Source organism: Siphateles boraxobius, unplaced genomic scaffold (genome assembly GCF_051911475.1).
Source record: "Siphateles boraxobius isolate OS27281-9 unplaced genomic scaffold, OSU_SipBor_1 35, whole genome shotgun sequence".
NCBI lineage: Eukaryota > Metazoa > Chordata > Actinopteri > Cypriniformes > Leuciscidae > Siphateles > Siphateles boraxobius.
The window spans coordinates 1,859,973-1,884,482 of NW_027508975.1; the positions used below are offsets into that span (position 1 = coordinate 1,859,973).

Consider the following 24,510-nt stretch of genomic DNA (forward strand, 5'->3'; position numbering starts at 1 on the left):
ACAAAGGACTCCATATAACACAGGAATACCAAGGTACACTGGGAAGCATATCCCAAGCTTAGGGGAAGTATGCAATTAATGCCAGCCCGGAGGGGGGGGACTTAGAGAATACACATATGACCCGAAGGAAGCATATGAAAAACACTGGGGTGTCCAGCCGCAGGTGGAATATTTCAACCCCAGGGGTGGCAAGGTGGCTTGCCAAGGGAAAGACACACGCTCAGAGAGGCTTACAGTGGAAATACACATGTGGGGGTCGCTCAGAGGAGGGACCATGCACACGGGAGGCACCTAGCCGACGCACAGGCAATAGACACTGGCGCCGACGTCAGGAGTGCTGGAGGAGCTCAGGGCTTTCGGAGAAGCTCACCTGAGGAAAATATCGCACGTATCCAGTCCGTGGAGTGGAATGGCGAGCAAGCGAAGACACCTGAGCGGGTCCGGTACTAGCTGGTTGAAGCGAGTACACGAGAGGACACAGGCTCCACTCGGAGATTATAGAATCTGGCGAATGTGTTAGGTGTCGCCCAGCCTGCAGCTCTGCAGATGTCTGTTAGCGAGGCGCCATGCGCTAGAGCCCAAGAGGACGCCACACTCCGGGTGGAGTGGGCAGTCACACCAAGGGGGCACGGTCGACCTTGCTGCTGGTAAGCCAAAGCAATGGTGTCCACTATCCAGTGAGACAACCTTTGCTTGGAGAGAGCCTTTCCCTTCAGCTTCCCACCATAACAGACAAAGAGCTGGTCTGAGGTCCTGAAACACTGCGTTCTGTCTACATAGGCGCGGAGAGCGCGTACTGGACAGAGCAGTGTCAAGGCTGGGTCTGCCTCCTCCGAGGGCAGCGCTTGCAGGTTCACCACCTGGTCCCGAAAGGGAGTGGTAGGAACCTTGGGCACATATCCAGGCCGGGGTCTCAGGATCACGTGAGAGTAAGCCGGCCCAAATTCCAGGCACGCTTCGTCAACGAGAATGCGTGCAGGTCCCCAACCCTCTTGATGGAGGCCAGTGCAACCAGGAGCGCTGTCTTCATAGACAGGAACTTAAGCTCGACTGATTGCAGGGGCTCAAAGGGAGCACTCTTCAGGGCAGTTAGAACCACTGAGAGGTCCCAAGAGGGAACGAGAGGAGGACGAGGAGGATTCAGTCTCCTCGCTCCTCTCAGGAACCTGATGATCAGGTCGTGCTTCCCCACCGACTTACCTTCGATGAGGTCATGATGTGCGGCAATGGCGGCAACATAGACCTTCAGGGTGGAGGGAGACAGCCTTCGCTCCAGCCCCTGTTGAAGGAAGCAAAGCAAAACACTGATCGAGCATCTCCGGGGGTCTTCTCGGTGAGAAGAGCACCAGTTGACGAAGAGGTTCCACTTCAACGCATAGACGTGTCTCGTGGACGGCGCTCTAGCGGAAGTGATGGTAGCCACCACCGCTGGTGGTAGGGTACTCAAACCTGCCTCGTCCCATCCAGGAGCCACACGTGGAGGTTCCAAAGATCGGGACGAGGGTGCCATAGGGTGCCCCGTCCCTGAGAAAGAAGGTTCTTCCTCAGAGGGATCGGCCAGGGAGGTGCTGTCGCGAGGAGTACTAGTTCGGGGAACCAGGTCCGGTTGGGCCAGTAAGGGGCAACCAGAATGACCTGCTCCTCGTCCTCCCTGACCTTGCGCAAAGTGTGCGCAAGAAGGCTCACTGGGGGAAACGCATACTTGCGGCCCTGCGGCCAGCTGTGCGCCAGAGCATCCGCGCCGAGCGTGCCCTCGGTCAGGGAATAGAACTGGGCACAATGGGTCGAGTCGTGAGAGGCAAACAGATCTATCTGCGCGTCCCCGAACTGGTCCCAAATCAGCTGAACCGACTGGGGATGGAGTCGCCATTCTCCAGGGAGGGGCTGAAGCCGTGAGAGCTCGTCGGCTGCACAGTTCAGCGCTCCGGGAATGAAGATGGCTCGAAGCGACCTCAGATGCTTCTGACTCCATAGGAGGAGGTGGCGAGCGAGTTGTGACATACGGCGGGAGCGTAGACCACCTTGATGGTTGATGTACGCCACAGTGGCGGTATTGTCTGAACGGACTAGTACGTGTTGACCCCTGAGCAACGCCCGGAAGCGGTGCAGGGCAAGGCGTACTGCCAACAACTCGAGGCAATTGACATGCCACAGCCGCTGGGGTCCTGTCCAGGAGCCCGCAGCAGCATGTCCATTGCACATGGCGCCCCAGCCCGTGGTGGAGGCATCTGTTGAGACAACAACATGCCGGGAAGCTCGTGCCAGGGGGACACCGGCCCTGAGAAAACCGAGGTTCGCCCACGGGGTGAAGAACTGACGGCAGGTCGGAGTAACTGGTACTCGGAACGTGCCGTGTTGCCATGCCCACCTCGGGACTCGGTCGCGAAGCCAAAGCTGAAGCAGTCTCATATGAAGCAATCCGAGCGGCGTGACCGCGGCTGCAGATGCCATATGCCCCAGGAGCCTCTGAAAAAGTTTCAGTGGAACCGCACTCTTGCCCTCGAATTGTCTTAGGCAAGTCAGCAGTGACTGCGCGCGCTCGCTCGTAAGCTGCGCGGACATGGCGACCGAGTCGATGTCCATACCGAGAAAAGAGATCCTCTGCACGGGGCAAAGTTTGCTCTTCTCCCAGTTGACCCGAAGGCCCAGACGGGCTACGTGCCGAAGCACTAGGTCCCTGTGTTCGCAAACCTGATCTCGAGAGTGAGCTAGGATCAGCCAGTCGTCGATATAACTCAGGATGCGAACCCCTTGTTCTCGAAGGGGAACAAGGGCCGCCTCGACGACCTTCGTGAAGATGCGAGGAGACAGGGCTAGCCCGAAAGGGAGAACCGCGTACTGGTATGCCTGCCCCTCGAAAGCAAACCGGAGGAACGGTCTGTGTCGAGGAAGAATGGAGACATGAAAGTAGGCGTCCTTCAGGTCGATCGCTGCAAACCAATCCTGGGGCCGTATGCATTCGAAAACGCGTTTGGCGGTGAGCATCTTGAACGGCATCCTGTGAAGGGAGCGGTTCAGCACGCGCAAGTCCAGGATTGGCCGTAACCCACCGGTTTTCTTGGGGACAATGAAGTAGGGGCTGTAGAAGCCGGACCTCATCTCGGCTGGAGGGACAGTCTCGATTGCACCCTTCGCCAGCAGGGTGGCAATCTCTGCTCTCATGATAGGGGCATTGCCACCGACCAAAGTGGAGCGGACTCCCCTGAAGCGGGGAGGAGACCATGCGAACTGAATCGCATAGCCGAGCCTGACGGTACGCACGATCCAGTGGGACAGACGGGGAAGCTCTAGCCAGGCTCCCAGGAACTGAACCAACGGGATCATGCGAGCCACAGGCGTCCCCCCGGAGGGGCAGCGAAGCGGAGTAACTGGCCCAGATGTGGACGGCATAGCGGCCCGGAGAGGGGGCACAGTTAGCAACCGCGCCCTGGCAGAGGGGGCCAGGGGAGGACCAGGCTGGTCGTCCCGCGGGGGCCTGCTCTGCCAGGGGTCTGGCGACAGAGGGGGACAGCGGCGAAGCGGTCCGTGGACGGCACGCCATGTCAACCACCTCTGGGACAGAGGGGGACGAGGAGAGCACGGCTTGTGGGCGGCGCTCTGTGACGTCCGAGAACTCTGTGCTCAGAGACGGGAGAATCAGCTCTTTGGAGAATAAGGATTCTTCCCCGGCCCTCCCCGGGGAAAGGAGTGGTCCTGCTACCAACTCCTGGAAAGAACTGAGTCCCATCTCTAAGGAGCCCAACTCAAGAGCGCCGCTTAACCCGGCGTGTAGCGGGGTGCGGGGCTGGAGAGGACTGTGGCGTCCGACCGCGGCCTCCAGAGCCGACCCGGGTGAACGGGCGGGGTGGGAGCCGCGGGGGGGCGCCCTCGGCAGTGGGCAGACTGAGGGATCTGAGCGGACGGCGGGGCCGTCGGGACAGAATCAACCTCAGTCTGCTCCATCGCCGAGGTGCCCGTCTCACGAGCGCCGCTTAACCCGGCGTGTAGCGGGGGGCGGGGCTGGAGAGGGCTGTGGCGTCCGCCCGCGGCCCCCAGAGCCGGCCCGTGAACGGGCGGGGTGGGAGCCGCGGGAGGGCGCCTTCGGCGGTGGGCAGACGAGGGATCTGAGCGGACGGCGGGGCCGTCGGGACAGAATCAACCTCACTCTGCTCATGGGCGGCTGAGAGCTGTTGGGCAAGCCCTCAACCGCACCGCCGAAGAGGCCGACCTGGGATATGGGAATGTCGGACAGACGGGTCCGCGCGACATCCAGCACATCAGACAGGTTCAGCCACAGACTGGTGAGCATCACCTGACCCAGGGAGCGTACGGCCACTTTCGTCGCTCAGAGAGCAAGGTCAGTGGCGGCGCGCAGCTCAGTGAAGAGCCCTGGGTCAGTCCCGCCCTCGTGCAGGTCCATGAGCATCTGGGTCAGGTGGACCAGCAGAATGACCATGGCATGCAGTGAGGCGGCTGCCAGTACCGTGGCGCTATAGGATCTCGCCACAAGCGTAGACGAAAAACTACAGGCCACGGGCGGGTGCTTAGGATTGCGCCGAGAAGAAGCACTCTGAGGACACATAGCATCGCAACAGAGCGTTCAGCCGGGGGAACCCCAGTGTACCCATGGGCAGCGGCCCCATCGAGGGGAGGAAAGGCGGATGAGATCAGCGAGCGGTCCCGAGAAGACAAGGGGGTCTTCTTGGACTTCGAGATCTCATCATGCACGTCCGGGAAGAGAGGTATTGGGGTTTGCCGTGGACGAGGGTCGGCGGCCTTACCCAAAACCCATCGTCCCAGGAAAGCATGGTCGTCATCTCCGGATCAGACTCAGGCACAGCCGTATGCACACCGGAAGGTGGCAGCTGTGACGAGCCCTCACTTCCAGAAGACTCAAACCCACCTAGTGATGCTGCAACAGACATGGCATCTTCCTCTGTAGCTTCAACTGAAACACGCGGGCCACCAGAGGGTAGACTCGCGGGAATCAGCAGTTCACTAGCGGGCACCGTCATTGAAGAGGGGGGCTGGGGTCACGGACACATAGTCGGCGCCTAGATCCAGACCGTAACCCTCAGGTCACCCTGGCCACCAGCCGAAGATCGGGGGGTGGATGAGGGGACTCTCACTCTTGCGAGTTCACCGAGTCTCGACCTATATATGACGCGATGATCACGTTCCCAGCGAGAACATGAGTCACCCACGAGCGCTGTTCAAGCATGATCAAAGCCCAAACACACTAGACAGCGCTCGTGCCCATCAGAGTCCGATACCAGTCCGCTGCAACCAGAAATGCACGGGCGAGCCGTCTTTAAAAAGACGTGCCACGTGTAAGCTCTTTTAGTGAGAGAAAACTCAAGTGTTGAAGCACCCGGGGAGAAACGCACCGACTGGCAGACCACTGCAACAGATCAGCAGGAAGCACGCTCTCGCCGTAGATCGCCGTCACACCAACACTCGAGGTACTCGTTTGTAAAGCTGACAATTCAGAGATGGCTTGTGGAGAGAAGAATACACTTGGCTCCGAAGCGAAAACATATCTGCTTGCTGCCGGCTTCCTCCTTTTATACCCACGAGGTGGGGCGGAGTTACGCCATGCAAATTCCGCAGACCCATGGCATTTCTTTGCCATTGGCTCGTTTTGTAATACTCGAAGTTGATAGGCTTTCTAAGCGAAACCCCATTCGTCGTCATCCGACGTAACTCGGAGTGACAACGAAAGGGAACTAAGGTTTTCTCTGAAAACAACTTCTACAGCCAAATTTTTTACTTATTATTTTACAAGTTCCGTGTTGTCTGTCGGTTTTTGTTTAGGTCTGTGTGACTCCGCCCACTGCCAGTTCACCCAATAGTATTTCGACACCCCGGGTTGCCAGTTGGCAGGAATCACAGTGTATTGCAGCCTTGGAAACGAGCAAAAAACTGGGTCAGAGATTGCAGATTACACACAACCTAAAAAGCCTCGATATCCATCTAAAAATCTCTATGAACGAGAGCATATTAAAACGCAGATAACTCTTATTTTCATCATTCGTTCCTGTTGCGTGTCCTCAAACTGGCAACCCGTGTGAGCGTCGAGTCTGAGGAGGAGGAGGCAGGGAAACAACAATCTCTGATATTTCAAATTTGGACTGCAGTACCTATTTCAACCACTAGCTGTCATACTTACAGACAGCACCTTTAATTAACGTATTATGCCCTTTTTCAAAGTCTTGATTTTGGTTTTGGGCTCTAGTAGGTTTTCATGGTTGAATGCTCAAAAAAACACATTATTTTCCCCATATTCTCTATTATTGCAGCTCCTCTCTTCCCACAGTCTGTCAGTAACGCTCTGTTTAGTTCCTGTCCCTATGAAGCTCCTTCTTCTGAAAAACACACTGTGCTCTGATTGGTCGGCTGGAGCAGTGTGTTGTGATTGGTCAAACACTTCAAGAGTGTTTGGGAAATGTCCCGCCCCATACCATAACCGCCAGTTTCAACACACTTCTAACTAACTCAACCAGGCCCCGCCCCTTTATTCTGCGTATGAATTATTTAAATGAGGAATATTTTGACGTGTTCGTTCCCGGAAGAAACTCAAGACTACAATGGAGGCGTTTCTTTTGTAATGTTATAAATGTCTTTACTGTCACTTTTGATCAATTTAATGCTTCCTATGTAAATAAAAGTATTAATTTCTTTTAAAAGAAAAAAATCTTAATAACCCCAAACTTTTGAATTGTTGTGAATGTCAAAACATTAAATATGTAATTCATAAATTATAATTTGCTAAACATATTATGTTTAAATGTTCCAATGAGTAGAGGTCATTCAAGAACAGTCCTGAGAAATTATAGTCCTTCATGGCACCAAATTAAATTTTATTAGGTATTGTTGTCTTTTTTGCAGAAAAAACAAACAAAATCTAAACAACCATAAGACTAAATAGATCAGCTTAAAGCGAAATTCAGTTAGGTAAAAAGATCCACTGGCAGATTTAAAATATTTATATAATTTCCCAAAGGTGCAAGAAAAAATAAACTGAGAACAAGTCTAAATATAATATGCAGTTTTGCTTTAGTAAAACTGTTTAGATATTTTCTACTAGGAAACAAGACATGAATCCTCATTAAGGAAGGATTTTCTTGCAGTCGTGAAGAAACAGTAATTATAAAAGATGCACATTACATTGCTTACATTCACTGATCTTTATGATCCCTAATCACAGTGAGCAAACTTCAGATCTTGCGTTCTTCTGAATGAAAGCACCACACACACACGCACGCACGCACGCACACACACACGCACGCAAACACACACATACACACACACACACACACACCCAAACGTGCACAGACGTATCCCATCAGCTCTGATCTGTAGGACAGAGCTCTGGAGCCCCCTGTTAAAAATGCAGCACTCCACTGCCTTTTTTAATGTTTCATTATTCTGTCACAAAGAATGATGCCGGCAATATTTCAGACAATGACAGGTTTGGTCTGAGAGATGCATTATTCAGAGCATGCACCCCCAGCCCATGTCCCCATCGCCTCCCACCGCCCCCGCTGGCCCCCGGCAGTCAATACAAATATGCAGGGGAATCCTCGCTCGCAAACGGTCATGGTCATGGGAAAAAATCTAAATTGATGATCTCTGACTGTTAAAATATTCCACGTTGAAGCCAAAACCGTCAATTACGGCTTCATTTCTGCTTTCTGTTTTGGAAACAATTTTCTGCAAGGCATACAAGTGGGCATAATGTGTTTTTAACTGTTGATCAGAGCGCTGCACGAGTGAGCGTGCTTTTCACAGCTTAAGATAGTAAACATTTATGTTGCCAAACAGCGCTAGGCCTTGAGAGCTGCGGAGTGGCATGTTGAAGATGTAATCAGTGCGATGCTAGTTTTACTTCAGAGCATTCATTATCTGTTAGCTTGTCTCGCAGATTTCAGTTTAATCAGTCGAGAACCTTACGTTGAGTTTAAATATATGCTGAGCTCCATGCATTAGTCAAACGTTCCTGCGTTTGCTGTGATCATGCGGGAAGCTCGGTCAGCCGTTGTTCATAGGCACTTCGTAGGGGTTACATTAGCAACCTTGTCACCTTTCCTATTGAATTTCAATAGAGTATTATTAATATGTTTTTGAATCATCTGCTGGCTGCTCAGTGCCCTATATTTCATTCAAAAACTGATATTAGCTTCAAAATAAAGATTTGCAAGACACTCTTAAAAATAAAGGTGCCGAAATAGGGTTTTCTCAGCGATTACAGAAGAACCTTCCAGTGAACTTTATTATTGGAGTATTATATTCAGTGAACAATATTAGTGTGAACATTATAATAATTTGAAGAACCCTTCTCCAGAATAAATAACCTTTTGTGCAATGAAAGGTTCAATGGATGTTAGAGGTGTGTGTGTGGGGGGGGGGGGGGGGGGGGGAGGCGGGGGGGGGACATAGTGGTCATTGTAATTAATACATTAGTAAAACAAAATAGTTTTTTAACTTTTAATTTGTAGATATAATTGTGGAATTTGAACTTATATCACTACACCTTCATGCTTATACATGAAGACATGTATGAATGAATGTAACATAAGAGACGATATTAGTATTTCAGTATTTTGATTTATCATTAGGAATTTGCTTTAGGGCGCCTTCATATGTATGAAAAATAAGAAAGCAATTCAAAAGTAATGCATATAGACATATTAAATAAGTTCCCTTTTTGAATGCCGGGGGCGACCATTAGAGCAGTTGCACTTTCTATGTTTTTTGTCATGGCTGACAGTTAGAAATAGTTAACTAAATAGCTTTTCCCCTGGCTGACTCTGACCTCCACACAAACAAACACACGCTCAAACACAGTCACAGTTTCATGTCTTTGACTGAGACGCTCTCTTGGAAAGGGATCGCTCTTCTCTCTCTACAAAGCTATTCTAAAGCCTGTGAGAATTGGGAATTGCAAGCCCCAGAGCCAAAACATCAAAAGAGAACAGAAGTCAAGGCAAAGTTCATTTACCAGTGAGAAAGAGAAAGCAGAGGAACACCAGGGCTCTGTATTATTATTATTATTATTATTACATTTTTGTTGCGTTTTATGACTCAGTCAGACCAAAGGTGCTAAAGCTCTCTCCTCTGGTAAATCACAGTCAAGCAGGCAGTAAGTGTTATTTCTTGACTTTGCCGGTGGCTAAGGACACTTAAGCACAGTGTTTTCCAAAAGTAATTCTCAAATTAAAATCTCAGCCTTGGGGTTTTGTGTGGTGCTTTACTTTTAGTTTCAATACTTCCTTTTGTAGTAAGCTACTGACGATCTGTCAGCTGTGAGATTAGTTTGTACAAATATTTTAACGTGTAACAAAAATAGATCAAAGCATTAAGTCTTCTTGTGAATATAAATGTATTTGCAAAATAAAGTGAGTTAATGTGATATGTATACAGTACCATTCAATAGTTTGGGGTCACATTTATTTTTATTTATTTTTTAAAGAAAATTATGCATTAAATTGTTAAATTTATATATATTGAATGTATATATGTATCTATTTTAATTTCTTCTATGTAAAGCACTTTGAATTACCATTGTGTATGAAATGTGCTATATAAATAAACATGCCTTGCCTTGCCTTGGCTATATATAATGTTACAAAATATTTCCATTTCAAATAAATTAAGTTGTTTTTAGCTTTCTGTTCATCAAAGAATCCAGAAAAATATTACTAAAATATCATAGTTTTCACAAAATTATTATGCAGCACAACTGTTTTCAACATTGATAATAATAATCAGAAATGTTTCTTGAGCAACAAATCAGCATATTAGAATGATTGAGTGATGATGAGTTTTGATCACAGGAATAGATTACAGAAGTAGAAAACAGTATTTAAAAATTTATATTTCACAACATTAATCATAAATATATGCAGCCTTGGCTGATATGAGAATCTATATAGAGTATATTTGACCTGAAAGATTTGTCATTAAGGTAAAAGTCAGCTGATTGTCAGGGTCTGTGCAACCATAAACTTGCACAATTTTGATGCCATCATGGCTATTGTCCAGGTAATTAGCAAAGAAGCAGATGTTATTCTGCCAGAAAACAGTGAAGGTTAAATGTCCACAATACGTGAAGGAAATAGGCATATATCTAACTGACCATGCATGTTGGCAAGGTCCATCATAATTATCGAAGTGCTTACACCGTCAGAATAGCTCTCTGATGCACCATAAGCCTGTCTTCAGTGTTAATTATTAATTAATTACGTATGCGGTTCACACGTATACATGCTCTGAATTACATAGTCTTGCTTTTTTATACACATATATTTGATTTTACTTTAGTGAAAATGCAGTTTCTAAGCCATGATGGTAAAAATTTAATTCATAGTTATTGACTTCAGTCTAACTTATTTGACTATAGATGCCGTTGAATGTGAGGATGACATAAACCCTATTCGCACTGGATTAGTATTATCTGGGAACCTCGTGTGATTTAGAAATTGCCCCACCACATCTGAATTTCGTGTGGCGCATTCGCACGGGATAAGCAAAGCCTGTGATTTTACTCAAAATTTACTGACTTATCTCCCGGATATGATGTCAATAGGCTATTGCTTGGAAATGTCTTGTTGTTATAGGTCTAGCTGTATATATATATATATATATATATATATATATATATATATATATATATATATATATATATACATTTACATTTAGTCATTTAGCAGACGCTTTTATCCAAAGCGACTTACATCTGAGGACTAAAGCAAGCGAGTCATCGTGAATAGGGAAGAACGACGCAAGAAGTGCTCAAAATACAAAGTTCAGGCATTGCTCAGAGTATCAAAAGCCAGACAAGGGAAGATTTAAAAGGGAAGGAAAGATTTAAAAGAGAAGACATTTATTTTATTTTATTTTTTTTATGTTAAGTACTCACAGAAAAGATGAGTTTTCGGTTGTCTTTTGAATGCTGTCAGGGATTCTGCATTACGGACGAGGGTGGGGAGATCATTCCTCCAGCATGGAGCCGTGAATGAGAATGTTCTGGAGAGTGAGTTAGTGCCTCGCTGTGATGGCACCACGAGCCGTCGCTCCTTGACCGATTGTAGGCTTCTGGTAGGGACGTAGACTTGTAGTAGGGAGTGAAAGTAGGACGGAGCTGAGTCTGTGGTAGATCTGTAAGCAAGCGTCATTGAATTTGAATTTGATGCGAGCAGCGAGTGGTAGCCAATGCAGTGAGATGAACAGAGGAGTGACGTGAGCCCTTTTGGGCTCGTTGAAGACAAGGTGGACTGCAGAATTCTGGATCATTTGTAGAGGTTTAGTAACACATGATGGAAGTCCAGCTAGAAGAGCATTGCAGGAATCAAGCCTTGAAATAACCAGGGCCTGGACGAGAAGTTGTATTGCATGCTCAGTTAGGAAAGGCCTGATCTTCCTGATGTTATACATTGCAAACCTGCATGATCGAGCTGTCTTTGTAATGTGGTCTGTGAAGGTCAGCTGGTCATCAAATATTACTCCAAGATTTCTGACCGACCTTGATGGGGTGATTGAGGATGGCTGGATAGTGAAGTCGTGCTGTAGAGACGGTTTGGCAGGGAGAATGAGAAGCCCAGTCTTTGCCAGGTTGAGCTGCAGGTGATGTTCCTTCATCCATGCCTAGATGTCCGCCAGACAGCTTGAGATACGTGCAGCTACTGTGGGATCATCTGGTTGAATGAGAGGTGGAGCTGTGTGTCATCAGCATAGCAATGGTAATAGAAACCATGTGCCTGTATGATGGGTCTCAATGATGTGGTGTAGATCGAGAAGAGGAGCGGTCCAAGAACTGAACCCTGAGGAACCCATGTGTTCAGTTGATGTGCTTTGGATACCTCACCTCTCCATGTAACCCTGAAGGACCTACCTGTGAGATAGGACTCAAACCAGTGGAGGGAAGTTCCTTTGATGCCCAGTGATGAGAGGGTCGACAGAAGGATCTGATGATTCACAGTGTCGAAGGCAGCAGAAAGATCCAGCAGAATGAGAACTGAAGATTTGGAGCAGCTTTTGCGATCCGCAGGGCAGTCTCGGTTGAATGGCCTTTCTTGAAGCCAGATTGGTTGACATCTAGCTGGTTGGTCAGAGACAGGAAAGATGACACTTGGTTGAAAGCAACTTGTTCAAGTGTTTTCGCAATGAATGGTAGGAGAGAGACAGGTCTGTAATTCTCTAAAAGTGATGTGTCTAATGTTGTTTTTTTAAGCAGTGGAGTTACCCGAGCCTGCTTGAATGCTGTAGGGAAAATGCCAGTGTGGAGGGATGAGTTGATGATGTGTGTGAGTGCTGGTAGAAGTGTGGGAGAGATGGCTTGTAGAAGGTGTGAGGGGATGGGGTCTAGAGGGCAGGTGGTAGGATGACTGGAGAGGAGAAGTTTAGATACTTCTTCCTCGGTTAGCGGAGAGAAGGTAAAGAGAAGGTTTCTGGTAGTGGGAGAGGATGGTTTGGGTTCCTGTGTGTGTGGAGTTGAGAACTGACTGCTGATAGAGGTTGTTTTGTTGGTGAAGAAGTTAGCAAAGTCATCAGCAGTTAAAGAGGAGGTGGGTGATGGTGGAGTTGGACAGAGGAGAGAGTTGAATGTCTTGAAAAGTGTTTGTGTGTTAGAGGGGCTGTCGATCTTGCTGTGGAAATATGAAGATTTTGCAGCGTGAACATCAGCAGAAAAGGAAGAGAGCAGAGATTGATACATACTCAGGTCAGACGTGACTTTTGATTTGCGCCTTTTCCTCTCCATTGCCCTGAGTTTGGTCCGGTGTTCCCGAAGAACCTCAGATAACCAGGGGCTAGAGGGAGTAGCGCCTGCTGGCCTAGAGGAGAGAGGGCAGATATTGTCTAAAGAAGAAGTTAAAGTGTAGCATAAAGTATCTGTTGCGGTATTCACATCTAGAGATGAGAATTGTGAGGTGAGGGAAGTGAAGATGACACAGCAGAGGAAAGATGGGAAGGAGAAAGTGAGCGCAGGTTACGTCTGAAAGTAACTGGTAGGGGAGTTGGTGGAGCATGGGTAGTGAGTTGTAAATTGAAAGTAATGAGGAAATGATCTGAAACATGGAGAGGTTTCACCAAAATGTTGTCTGGGATATAGTTGCGTGTGTAAACCACGTCCAGTTGGTTGCCTGATTTGTGAGTACCTGTGGTGATGAGCCATTTGAGATCGAATTATAAACAGAGAGCGAATTATAAACTATTATAAACAGAAGAATGTTTCTTACCGCATACATGTCATCCATCTCCATCTAATCATTCTTTTTGTTTTTGCGCTTCTGACGGTTTTCAGCTTTCTGTTTTCAGAAGTATTCGAATGGGAACCACCATCACTGTTGTATTTTTGCATGGAAAATAGTCTAAACAAATGCAAGTTTAAACTCTTAATTTTCCTTGCAAACATTTCAGTGATCGGACTGCTGTTGTTGTTTTTAACCCATATATATATATATAGTGAATATAACCCAGTATATAGTGAATAATATAACCCAGTATATAGTGAATATAAAAAGGCTACAGTTCGCTCTCTGAGGGTTAACCACTGCACCACACAACATTAGCTTACTTAAATAATGCAATTACTCAATTTAATGCAATGAGAAAAAGACAAATATCACCTACTGCAATGTCTCTGTTTAGACATAAACAGGCTTTTCGAGCTTCTCCCTGTGTTTTGTGCGTGCAGCATGTGTTGATTCCTCTGTCCCCACCATGTGGTGAGTGTGAACGGTGCTATCTGTCCTCCACACACACACACACACACACACACACACACACACACACACACACTGCAGAACATCCTTCACTGATAACACATGCACAGGTGGCCATGCTGTTCTCGCTGTATTTTCATTCCTGTCTGAATATGTAGTTTTTTGTGGATATTGCACCTGGGGCCAACTTGATTCTGATATGTGCAGGGTTTATACATGTTATCTATCAATTATTCATATGGAAGGAAAATGGCATGTGGGTCATGTTTACTGGATTATATTTCAAGTGAAAAAGAACAAACCCTGAACCTTTGTGGCATTGTTGTACACAGATGTGAAGCGAACAGCTGAAAGATTGTAGTTTTAGGTTTGAACGTTTCTGCTGATTTGCCAGTCTACAGTGAAGGTTGTGCATGTGAGCGAGTCTCATCCCCGCTAGCTTTTCACCCGCTCATCCGATGAGCCCTGAGGAATCTCCCACCTCAAAGAGATCCTGGCAGATTGTGCGCGAGCATCTCTGTCCCTAAGGGACGGGCATTGATGTGTGAGGCGGATGTCCAGCCCATGCCTCCAGATCCAGACAGGTGTGCTAGGAATCCGAGCAGAGACCTCTGCCATCGCCCCGAACGAGAAGATGAACCTGGGGTGTAAATCTCTACGTGAGTGACCTCTGTCCTCTGAGTCTGTATAAAGAGAGAGTCTAAGAAGAGAACAAAGACATGGAGAGGCTTGGACAGCATACTGAACACCCGTGTGTGTGTGTGTGTGTGTCTGTGTGTGTGTGTGTGTGTGTGTGTGTGTGTGTGTGTGTGTGTGTGTGTGTGTGTGTGTGTGTGTGTGTGTGTGTGTGTGTGTGTGTGTGTGTGTGTGTGTGTGTGTGTGTGTGTGTGTGTGTGTGTGTGTGTGTGTGTGTGTGTTGTCTGGTAAAGCAGTGTTTGCTTTTTCACGATAAAAAACAGCTTTACACCTCATCCAGGGTTACTGTAGTTTTAATTTAGTTTTAATTTGTTTTATTTTCTATTTTTCCTTTTCATATAGTTTAGTTTTTGTTAGTTTTTGTTTGTTTCAAATGTGTTGTCGAGTTTCTTTTTTTATTATTTTAAGTCTCATGCATACGTATGTGTGTATACTGTATATATCGATTGTTTGGTTTATTTTAACAAAAACATCCGCAACCCTAAAACACACACACACACACACACACGCTCACACACACACACACACACACACACACACACACACACACACACACACACACACACACACACACACACACACAAACACACACATACACACACATAAAATAAACCAAACTGGTTCAATAATACACTTATACCACTGATGGTTGGGGTCATTTTAGACCCACTGACTTTCATTGTGTAGAAAAAAAACAGCGTTATTCAAAATATCACCTTTTGTGTTACACAAGGAAAGACATGTTTTTGTTTTATGTTTTTGTTTTATAGGTGAACTAATACCTTAGCATTGGTCTAAATATTAAATAGTGTTGCTTTTAATGTATTTTGCTGTTGCTTTTCTTTTCAGCACAACAGGGTGTTTCTATCAAGTGATATTTTTATTTGGCTCTAACTGCAAGAACACTGCAGGACTGGTATCCCAGCGTGCTTTGCAGATTATGCTAATGAAAGTAAATTGAAATCATGGCTCTCTCCACCTGAGTTGTCACGGGAAGAAGGAAAGGTGTGTTCCCTCCCCATTCACTTCTGTTTCTTTCAAAGAGCAAATTGAATTGGGGATCAAGTCCAGCTCCAGTGACGGAGAGACAGGGAACCACACAGCTATTTTTTATTTCTGAATTGTGTAAGTCATGAGAAAAGAGGGAAAAGGTGTGAATTAATCACAGGCCTCATTTCCATAGCAGCCGGTAAGCATCTGTCAGAGTGTGTTAAGCGTGCGAGGATGTATGGAAAAGGCCAATCTTCTGCAGAGGAGAAAGAAACTGTGAATTAAAGCCAAAGACCTCTCTGAGAGCGCTAGCGTGATGAAAACTATCTACATATGAGTGATGCTTGTCATACTTATTGTAAAATAAGTAAAAAAACGACCTCACATTATGTCAATCACGCTTGCACACTGCCTCCGAAACTTTCGTCCGTCATAAAAAAATTCGGATCGGATTCGATTTTCTGCGTTTTTTCGCATCCGTAGCAAGCAGTTTGAATGGTGTTTGAATGGTGTTTTGACAATTCAGAGCCACCGAATCACGAATACAAAAAAATATATAAAATACAAATATATATTATAATATATACAATAATATAATATAAAATACTAATTCAACCTTTGGGATGGGTAGGATTTCTTGGTTTTGTTTTTTTAAATACAGTAAAAACAGTAACATTGTGAAAAATTATAACAATTTAAAATAACTGTTTTCTATGTGCATATACTTATAATTGAATATAAATTTATTCAAAGCTGAATTTTTAGCATCATTACTCCAGTCCTCAGTGTCCCACGATCCTTCAGAAATCATTCTGCTACATTTATGATTATAATAAATGTTTGACACAGTTGTGCTGCATTATATTCTTTGATGAAAATAAAGGTTAAAGGACGATAAAGGTTTTTTTGTGAAAATCTTATTGACCCAGGCTTTTGAAAGGTTGTGTATCCAACAGTTTTCACAACACAAAATGGGATTTTTGCATCTAATGCTTTTAAAGTGAGCGATGGGACACGAAGTGTAGCCTATTAGTGGAAAGTGCCAATACTATAAATAGAAATCTGCCCAATTAGTATTCCATTTGTGAGAGGACAGCTGGAGGAGTGTGTAAACCATCAGAGCTGTGAATATTGATCTGTGCGCTCTTTTAATCTTAAAATATATATATATATATATATATATATTATTCTTTTATATTTGTTCCCTGTCATGTATCACAGGGATGCACAGATGCTTCAGTCCAAGTGCTGCTCATGTCATGCACACATCCAGCTTCAATTGGCTCTTCTCAAAAAAGGGCGACGGGGAAGCAAAAGGAGATGTAAGGAATGTCATCAAGAAGCTGAGGATGAGTTACAGTGCGTGTCAGGAATTACTAAACTCTGACTCATGAACCGACCTTCTCAGTCGACTGAAAATGTAGTCTGGATTTCCTTCCTCCGATACATATACACTTTTAAATTATATTGAATTAGTGTCCTAACGGCATCAAGTTTCTTTACTAAGTATCACTTAAGTATGTCATTATGTAAGGTCTGACGTCTGAAACACATTAATAATACTTATTTTGAACAGCACTGTTACTAAAATGCACTTTAGTGCAAGTGTGGAGTTCTCATACACATTCTACTACACTTGACATGCATTCTATTATATATATACTTATTTTGAGTTCTGCTGTTTCAATGCATTTTGATACAGTTGACATTACATTTTGACGTTCCGGGAATATTACGTCAATACATTTAGTCTACATTTTGTTGTCCCAGAATAGTGCATTTTCAGCTCATTTTCACTTTACAAAAGCAGTCCCTGATGAGGCGTCACCCGTCTTCATCTTTAAAACTTTCCCTGAGAAACAAAGCGATGCATTAGTGACCCCTGGCCTAATGTAATTATAATGTGTTGAGTATGATTACTACATGTACTACTTAAGCCTTCTACATTATTAATAGGTGCATAAAAGCATGCGTAAAGGGATCCGTCTTTTGTTGAGATTCACATTCTAAAATAAATGAATAAATAAACTGTAAACTGGCACAATATCATTTTTTCCCCCTTCCAAATTGATTTGTTTTCTCTCATTGCCCCATTTTGTTTGGTGCATGCGAGTGAAACCTTAGCGGCCACGATTGTTTTCTGACATGAAGTGGTAATTGTGTTGGCATCGCTAAAGCCTTGGAGATAGGAAACTCAAGAATAATGGATTGAGGACCGTCACTATCCTCCCTTCTATTGTTCTCATCAAAGGCATAGGGGACACGCTTACTCCCTGCACGCAAGCTGGCAACAGACTTGATGAGCCATGATTCATTTTCCAGAGTTTGTAGCCACTTTCAATAACGGCCTAATTTCATAAGTGCCCACAATTCACACTATAGCTGGTTTCCAAATGTCGAAGGCTGCCTACTTCCTACATAGTCTATCTATGAACACACCAAGCTGACGGCCTGATAGTCGCAGTTTTTGCAGTGTGTTCCACTCCTTCGGCACTAGTCGGATCCCGTGCAGAACGTACATGTTAGCTGACAGTCGCATGTAGTGCCATGGTGTGTTCAACCACAGCTTTTTGGCCGAGACGCTCCCAACGTGAGCCGACAACACAACGCTAGTTCTTTTATGCTGATTGAATATGTTGAATCGGCATTTGTCAGCTCTTTATGGAAGCTTGTTTCCGCCAAGGAATGAAAAGTAAAAAAGGTAATTGCGACTTTTTATCTCAGAATTCTGACTTTTTTTCTCACAATTGCGAGTTTACATCTCGCAATTCTGACTTTGTTTCTCAGAATTGCCAGATATAAAGTCAGAATTGATTGATATAAAGTTGCAATTGCAGGTTATAAAGTCAGAATTGCGAGATATAAAGTCAGAATTGATTGATATAAAGTCGCAATTGCAGGTTATGAAGTCAGAATTGCGTGATATAAAGTCAGAAGTGATTGATATAAAGTCGCAATTGCAGGTTATAAAGTCAGAATTGCATGATATAAAGTCAGAATTGATTGATATAAAGTCACAATTGCAGGTTATAAAGTCAGAATTGCGTGATATAAAGTCAGAATTGATTGATATAAAGTCGCAATTGCAGGTTATAAAGTCAGAATTGCGTGATATAAAGTCAGAATTGATTGATATAAAGTCGCAATTGCAGGTTATAAAGTCAGAATTGCGTGATATAAAGTCAGAATTGATTGATATAAAGTCGCAATTGCAGGTTATAAAGTCAGAATTGCGTGATATAAAGTCAGAATTGATTGATATAAAGTCGCAATTGCAGGTTATAAAGTCAGAATTGCGTGATATAAAGTCAGAATTGATTGATATAAAGTCGCAATTGCAGGTTATAAAGTCAGAATTGCGTGATATAAAGTCAGAAGTGATTGATATAAAGTCGCAATTGCAGGTTATAAAGTCAGAATTGCGTGATATAAAGTCAGAAGTGATTGATATAAAGTCGCAATTGCAGGTTATAAAGTCAGAATTGCGTGATATAAAGTCAGAAGTGATTGATATAAAGTCGCAATTGCAGGTTATAAAGTCAGAATTGCGTGATATAAAGTCAGAAGTGATTGATATAAAGTCGCAATTGCAGGTTATAAAGTCAGAATTGCGTGATATAAAGTCAGAATTGTGTGATATAAAGTCGGAATTGCGTGTTGTAATGTCAGAATTATGAGATATAAACTCGAAATTCTGACTTTTTCTCTCAGAATTGCATGTTTATATTCTCGCAATTATGACTTTATAATACGCAATTGGGAGATATAAAGTCAGAATTGCATGATATAAAGCCGCAATTGCGTGTTATAAAGTCAGAATTGTGAGATGTAAACTATTCTGAGGGGGAAAAAAGTCAGTCTTTTTTTTCCATAGAATTGGACTTTATAACTCGCAATTGTGAGTTTATATCTCACAATTCGGAGAAAATATAAAAAAGAGAAATAAACTCACAATTATGTGGTATAAAGTCAGAATTTCGTGATATAAAGTCGGAATTGCGAGAAAAAAATCTGAATTTTTAGTTTTTTCTCTCGCAATTCTGACTTCATAACTCGCAATTGCAACTTTATATCTCGCAATTCTGAATTTATATCGCGCAATTCTGACTTCATATCTTGCAATTCTGATAAATAAAGTTATCTTCACAATTGTTGATATGTTTTAATCTGTGGCGCAAACAAGCTTCCATAGGTCTTGAAATGTCTGAGAAGTGACTTACTGTAATCTGGTGACTGTCGGCGTTGGTCGTTGCAGTGTGAATTGTCCTTTAGAAGAAAATGGTCTAAATAGGAATGCATAATATATAACTATCGACCCGATATATTTTCATTTTTAAATAATGTATTATTTCCTTCAGTTGAGACACTTCAGATGCACACTGTTCAACATGAAGGCTTTGCATTGCTTGAAATATGATTGGAATCACTTAAAATACAGTTAAGTGCAACATGTGCAGCTCAAGTCTGTCATATCGGCTACATAAAATTATGGTGAGAACATCTTTATAATTGTGTGCTTGGGACATGGATTTAATGGTGGGACTTTGTTTATTTTTTTAATCAGGCTCAATCAAAAACTATATAAAAATTTGGATTTAGATTTATCGGCCAATGTATCAGTTATCAGCTTTCAAATTAAAATAATTATCAGTTATCGTGTCTGCCAAAATGTTCGTATCGAAGCATCCCTAATTCTAAATGGAACTTTAAAGTGTTCTGTCAGGCATTTCATATATAGATCATTTCATGGATTTAGTTTTAATGAATTTTGTTTTAATTATATTTTTATTTTAATTAAATCTTATAGAAATACTTTATCAGTAGAAAAAAAAAAAATAATACATTAAGCCATTTATATAGGAACTTTTTGGCATTTGTTTAAAATTGTGTCAACAATAGTTCTACGTTCCAAATAGAACCCCATTGGGACAGCTGAAACACTTTTCATATAAACGTTGTTTACTAAGATAAGGTTACAGATAGATTTTTTTCTTTTTGTGATTAACAACTCACATATGTGTTCTCTTAGTATCATGTGTTATTCAGTACAAATATAGAATGATTTAAGAAAAAATTGACTTTGAACAGTAGTTGTGCTTTGTTTCGTCCCGCATGAGTGGGGCGATTGATGAAACACGGGTGGAACTGATGAAACATAACTGTTTAAACGGCAACTATTCATCTAATTTTACAAACATATTTTGTAATTTATTTAAATTTAAAGGTTCATTTTAACCATTTTTGTTCTGTTACCCAATAGACAATAGGCGATAATAAGCCTATGCGCATTTTGCGTGATCTCATAAGCTATTTTGACGAAGACCAATAAATCAGTTTACAATTCATTTTCTTACATTTCTTCCTTGAGTCATATTGAGTGTTTGCTAGTTGAATAGCCTGTTATTATGAACATAACAAAATTATGAACACTTATATCAACCGTTCCGACAGCGCCTCCTGCCAGTTAAACCTGTTTTGCACTTAAACTAAAAAACTCTGATAAAGCACACTTAATTGTGTGTTGCAGTACTAATACACCTGCCGTATTATCATTACAATGGCACATGAAACAATAAATACAACTTGTCAGTCAAAAAAAAGGACCGCACGAAAGAATTCACTTACCGCACACAAAAACAGTTTCTCGGCTCTAACTTTAAAACGGCATGACGTAAATAAGAAATGTTCCCACGGGTCTGGTCGGCATTGCGTGCTGTATGTGCTGACGAAATTTGACGTACATGACGTGAGTGGTTTTCAAGGAAATCTCAATGTTTCGCCCGTCCCGCGCTTCAATCGTCCCGGCTCTGCCCTACTTAGTTTTCATCTAAGTTTTTGCCTTACTGAGCTGATGGAAGTCATTAATAAATGACAGATATAGAAGTGTAGTCAATTATTTCAGTCTGTGTTTCAGTGGAAACAAAACCGGTGAAAATGTCATTTGTTGTCCAGAACTTTGCAGCAGGTGCTGCCGCATGCAATGCCAATAAAGCCAATCAGGTCCAGGTAATCAAGCTCTTTGTTTACCTTAAATGACAAATAAATCATTTTTTCAAAATTGGTTTCTGCAAGAGTTTGATTACACGCTTGTATTGCCGAGCAGAGAACTGTTTAATCACACAGTGGCTATGCTAAGCACATGAAGCTCTCCATCGATCCTACAGCCTTGCTGAATCACTGGAATCTCTGCCAGATTTCAAAGACACGGTTAAGGATGTAGCCTGAGCCCTTCGAGCAGAAGAATGGAGGCATTTCTTTCTATCTGTCCATTTATATCATGACTTTACAGACCAGAGCTAATTTCATCCACTCCTGAGAACTGCATTCTGATGCTTGGCTTTTATATTTAAAGCCTTTTTTCAATTAATTTCACCATGGCAGCAAAAAAGAAATACCAATGAGGTCAGTAGAATACAACTTTTTCCCTAAGTTTTGTTCTTCGTACAATGTTTTGTTTAATCTTCTCTAATCCTTAAGATATAGGGTAGGGATTTGATGCAACGGTGATGAGTAGCATACTAATGATTTTCTCCTAATGGTGGAAACATCAAAGCATTGGACAGAAAATGAAACTGTAAGAAGTGCGCCCCGTGGAGGACGAAACCACAGTCGCACTCATGATACAGGGAGATGTTTGAAATAAACATACAGCCTTACCTCCGAGAGCTCTCACTGGTCTAAAATGCACAGATTCGTTGAAGAAACATGATTCAGCATTATGTATTTGCATGTTCAGTACTTATAGTGCCTTGTAAATGGGAGTCTAAATGTGTGTGAAGTAAATGAGTAATACAGGCTGAAAATCTGAAAAATTTGCTGCTTGTAGGATTCCAGCTGGGATCCCTTGTCACTTTGATTAGTGTGCGTTATAGCCGATAAATGGTCAATGTTAAAAAAAATTATTTGCCTTAATATATGTAAAATCATTTTAAATACTACAAATTTTTATTTTATATATAGATTTTTTTTCATGATAATTTTAGTTTAATTTTTAGCAATTTCTTTATTTGTATTTTTTTATTTTTGTATTATATATTCTTATAAGTTATTTCATTGAATAGTTGTTTAATGGCATCTTTTTTTGAAAGAAGGCCGATATCACAGATACCATTACTGCTACTGATGTGTCTATGCAATTGATTTATTTTCTCAATTTTAGCCGTTAATAATGGCCATTCGGCATTACAATATAATTAAAAGCTATCAATTTTAACATTTATTAAGCTTTAAAAAATATACAACTTTTAATTTAAAGGAACTTAACCCATTATAATAAATGTCACATTTACCTGCCCTTTAATATATCAGGGTTCAATTTCTTCCTTTTCTCACGTTTATTTAAAGGTCCCATATTGTCAAAACTGAAATTTCCTGGCTTTTTTCATGATAACAGAGGTCTGGGGGCTCTGAAACTACCATATAAATTTCAAAACAGTCGATCCACAGACAAATGCGCACAGCCTGCATAAAGTAGCTGTGCCTTTTCACGAGCTGTTGTGACTTCCGTATATTTGTGATGTCAGAACTACTCAGTCACCAATGGTGGGTCACTCAGAAAACAACAGGCCAATCAGAAGAGAGGCTCATGAATATTAAGTAGACAGGCCAAAATCGACCTGTTCTTGGCAGAGCTCCTGAGAAAGGAGCTGTAAAAATATATTGACATGGTTTTTGGTACTTATAACGCAAATATATATTCTTAAGGACATCAAAACCTAAAATAAAACTTCAGAAAGTTGTACAATATGGGACCTTTAAGACTTCATTTAACTCATTTAAGACTGTGCTTGCAAGGATACTCGACAAAATGGACATTTTGTTGGTCAGTAATCAAGAATGCATCAATATTTTTTTGAACATTCTGACACTTTGCCTGTTTTTTTCTCCCCCTCAGTTCTTTTTGGACAGTTTGTCCTGTTCCAGACGTCACTGAATGATGTTGTGGACATTTACGATGGGCCAACGCAACAGTCCTCTCTGCTGTCCTCTCTCTCTGGGTCTCACTCAGGTAAAGCTCAAACAATCAATGCACTTCCTGTACTCAAAACTGAAAGCGTGCATGGTCAATATTCATCTCAGGACACCGATAGGGCCTTAAAATGTTCTGATGTGATGCTGTTATTGCAAAACGACAAAGAGTTGTTGAATTTTCTGTGCTTTTGGACTGCATTGCGTTCTTTGATATATATAGCATAGCTTCAACACTCAGAACAATACTTAAAGATATGGTTAATATAAGAAGATAGAAATACCATAGAAGAAGAAATAGCTGTCACTCTAGTGTAAATGTGATGAGGCAGAGTAAATTCTGTGTTTATCTCATAATTTGTGTCGGAGCGTCCTGTAGTAAATGGATCTGTCAGTGGCTTTTTACTCTGGTAACGTTATTGTCATTTGATTGAACAGCCACATGGGAGTTCAAAATAAAAAGAGACATTTCCCCTCTGCAGATATACTTCTCTATCAGAAGTCTTTTGAAGTCAAAAGAAGCAGCAACAAATGTTGATGTGTACAGATCTCCAAAATGCAATTTTAAAATATATTTACTCTGTGTCTGTTTTCCAGGGGAGTCGTTGCCCTTGAGTACAGGAAATCAAATAACTATCAAGTTTACTACAGTTGGACCAGAAACTGCCAAAGGCTTTCATTTTGTATATCAAGGTCAGTTTTCAGCTCTATCAAGAAGAATATTTATATCTATTGTATTTATACAAGACTATTGAAAATATTTGTGTTACTTCCTATAACAGTGAGCATTTGATATATACTTTTCAAAATATACAATCATAAACTTTAGTTTAATTTTTAGTTTAATAAATATTGCTACAGTATTTAGGTATAATATATTTTCATTTCAGTTTTAGTTTAAGTTTTAGTTTTTATTTATTCCCATTTAATCATTTGAGTGCTTCAACTTCAACTTATTTCATTTTATTTTATTTCAGCTTTATATCAGTTAATAGAAATGTTTTTAATAGTTTTAGTCTTAGTTAATGATAATTAATAACCCGGGTACATGCCTGTTTTTAGAATTATAGTCAACTAACAGTTATTGAAATCTTTTTTTTCTGCACTTTAAAAATGGCTACAAAATCTTTCTATACAAATAACATTTATTGTC

At 42.5% G+C, this 24,510-nt stretch overlaps 1 protein-coding gene across 1 annotated transcript in view; it reads left to right on the forward strand.

Annotated features, from left to right (window-relative positions):
* Positions 1-24,510, forward strand: part of csmd3b (CUB and Sushi multiple domains 3b) — a 487,110-nt gene that overhangs the window by 360,933 nt on the left and 101,667 nt on the right. The window contains exons 32-33 of the mRNA XM_077195799.1: positions 23,284-23,397; positions 23,955-24,050. Of these exons, the coding sequence (XP_077051914.1) occupies positions 23,284-23,397; positions 23,955-24,050 (210 nt within the window). The remainder of the gene's footprint in view (positions 1-23,283; positions 23,398-23,954; positions 24,051-24,510) is intronic.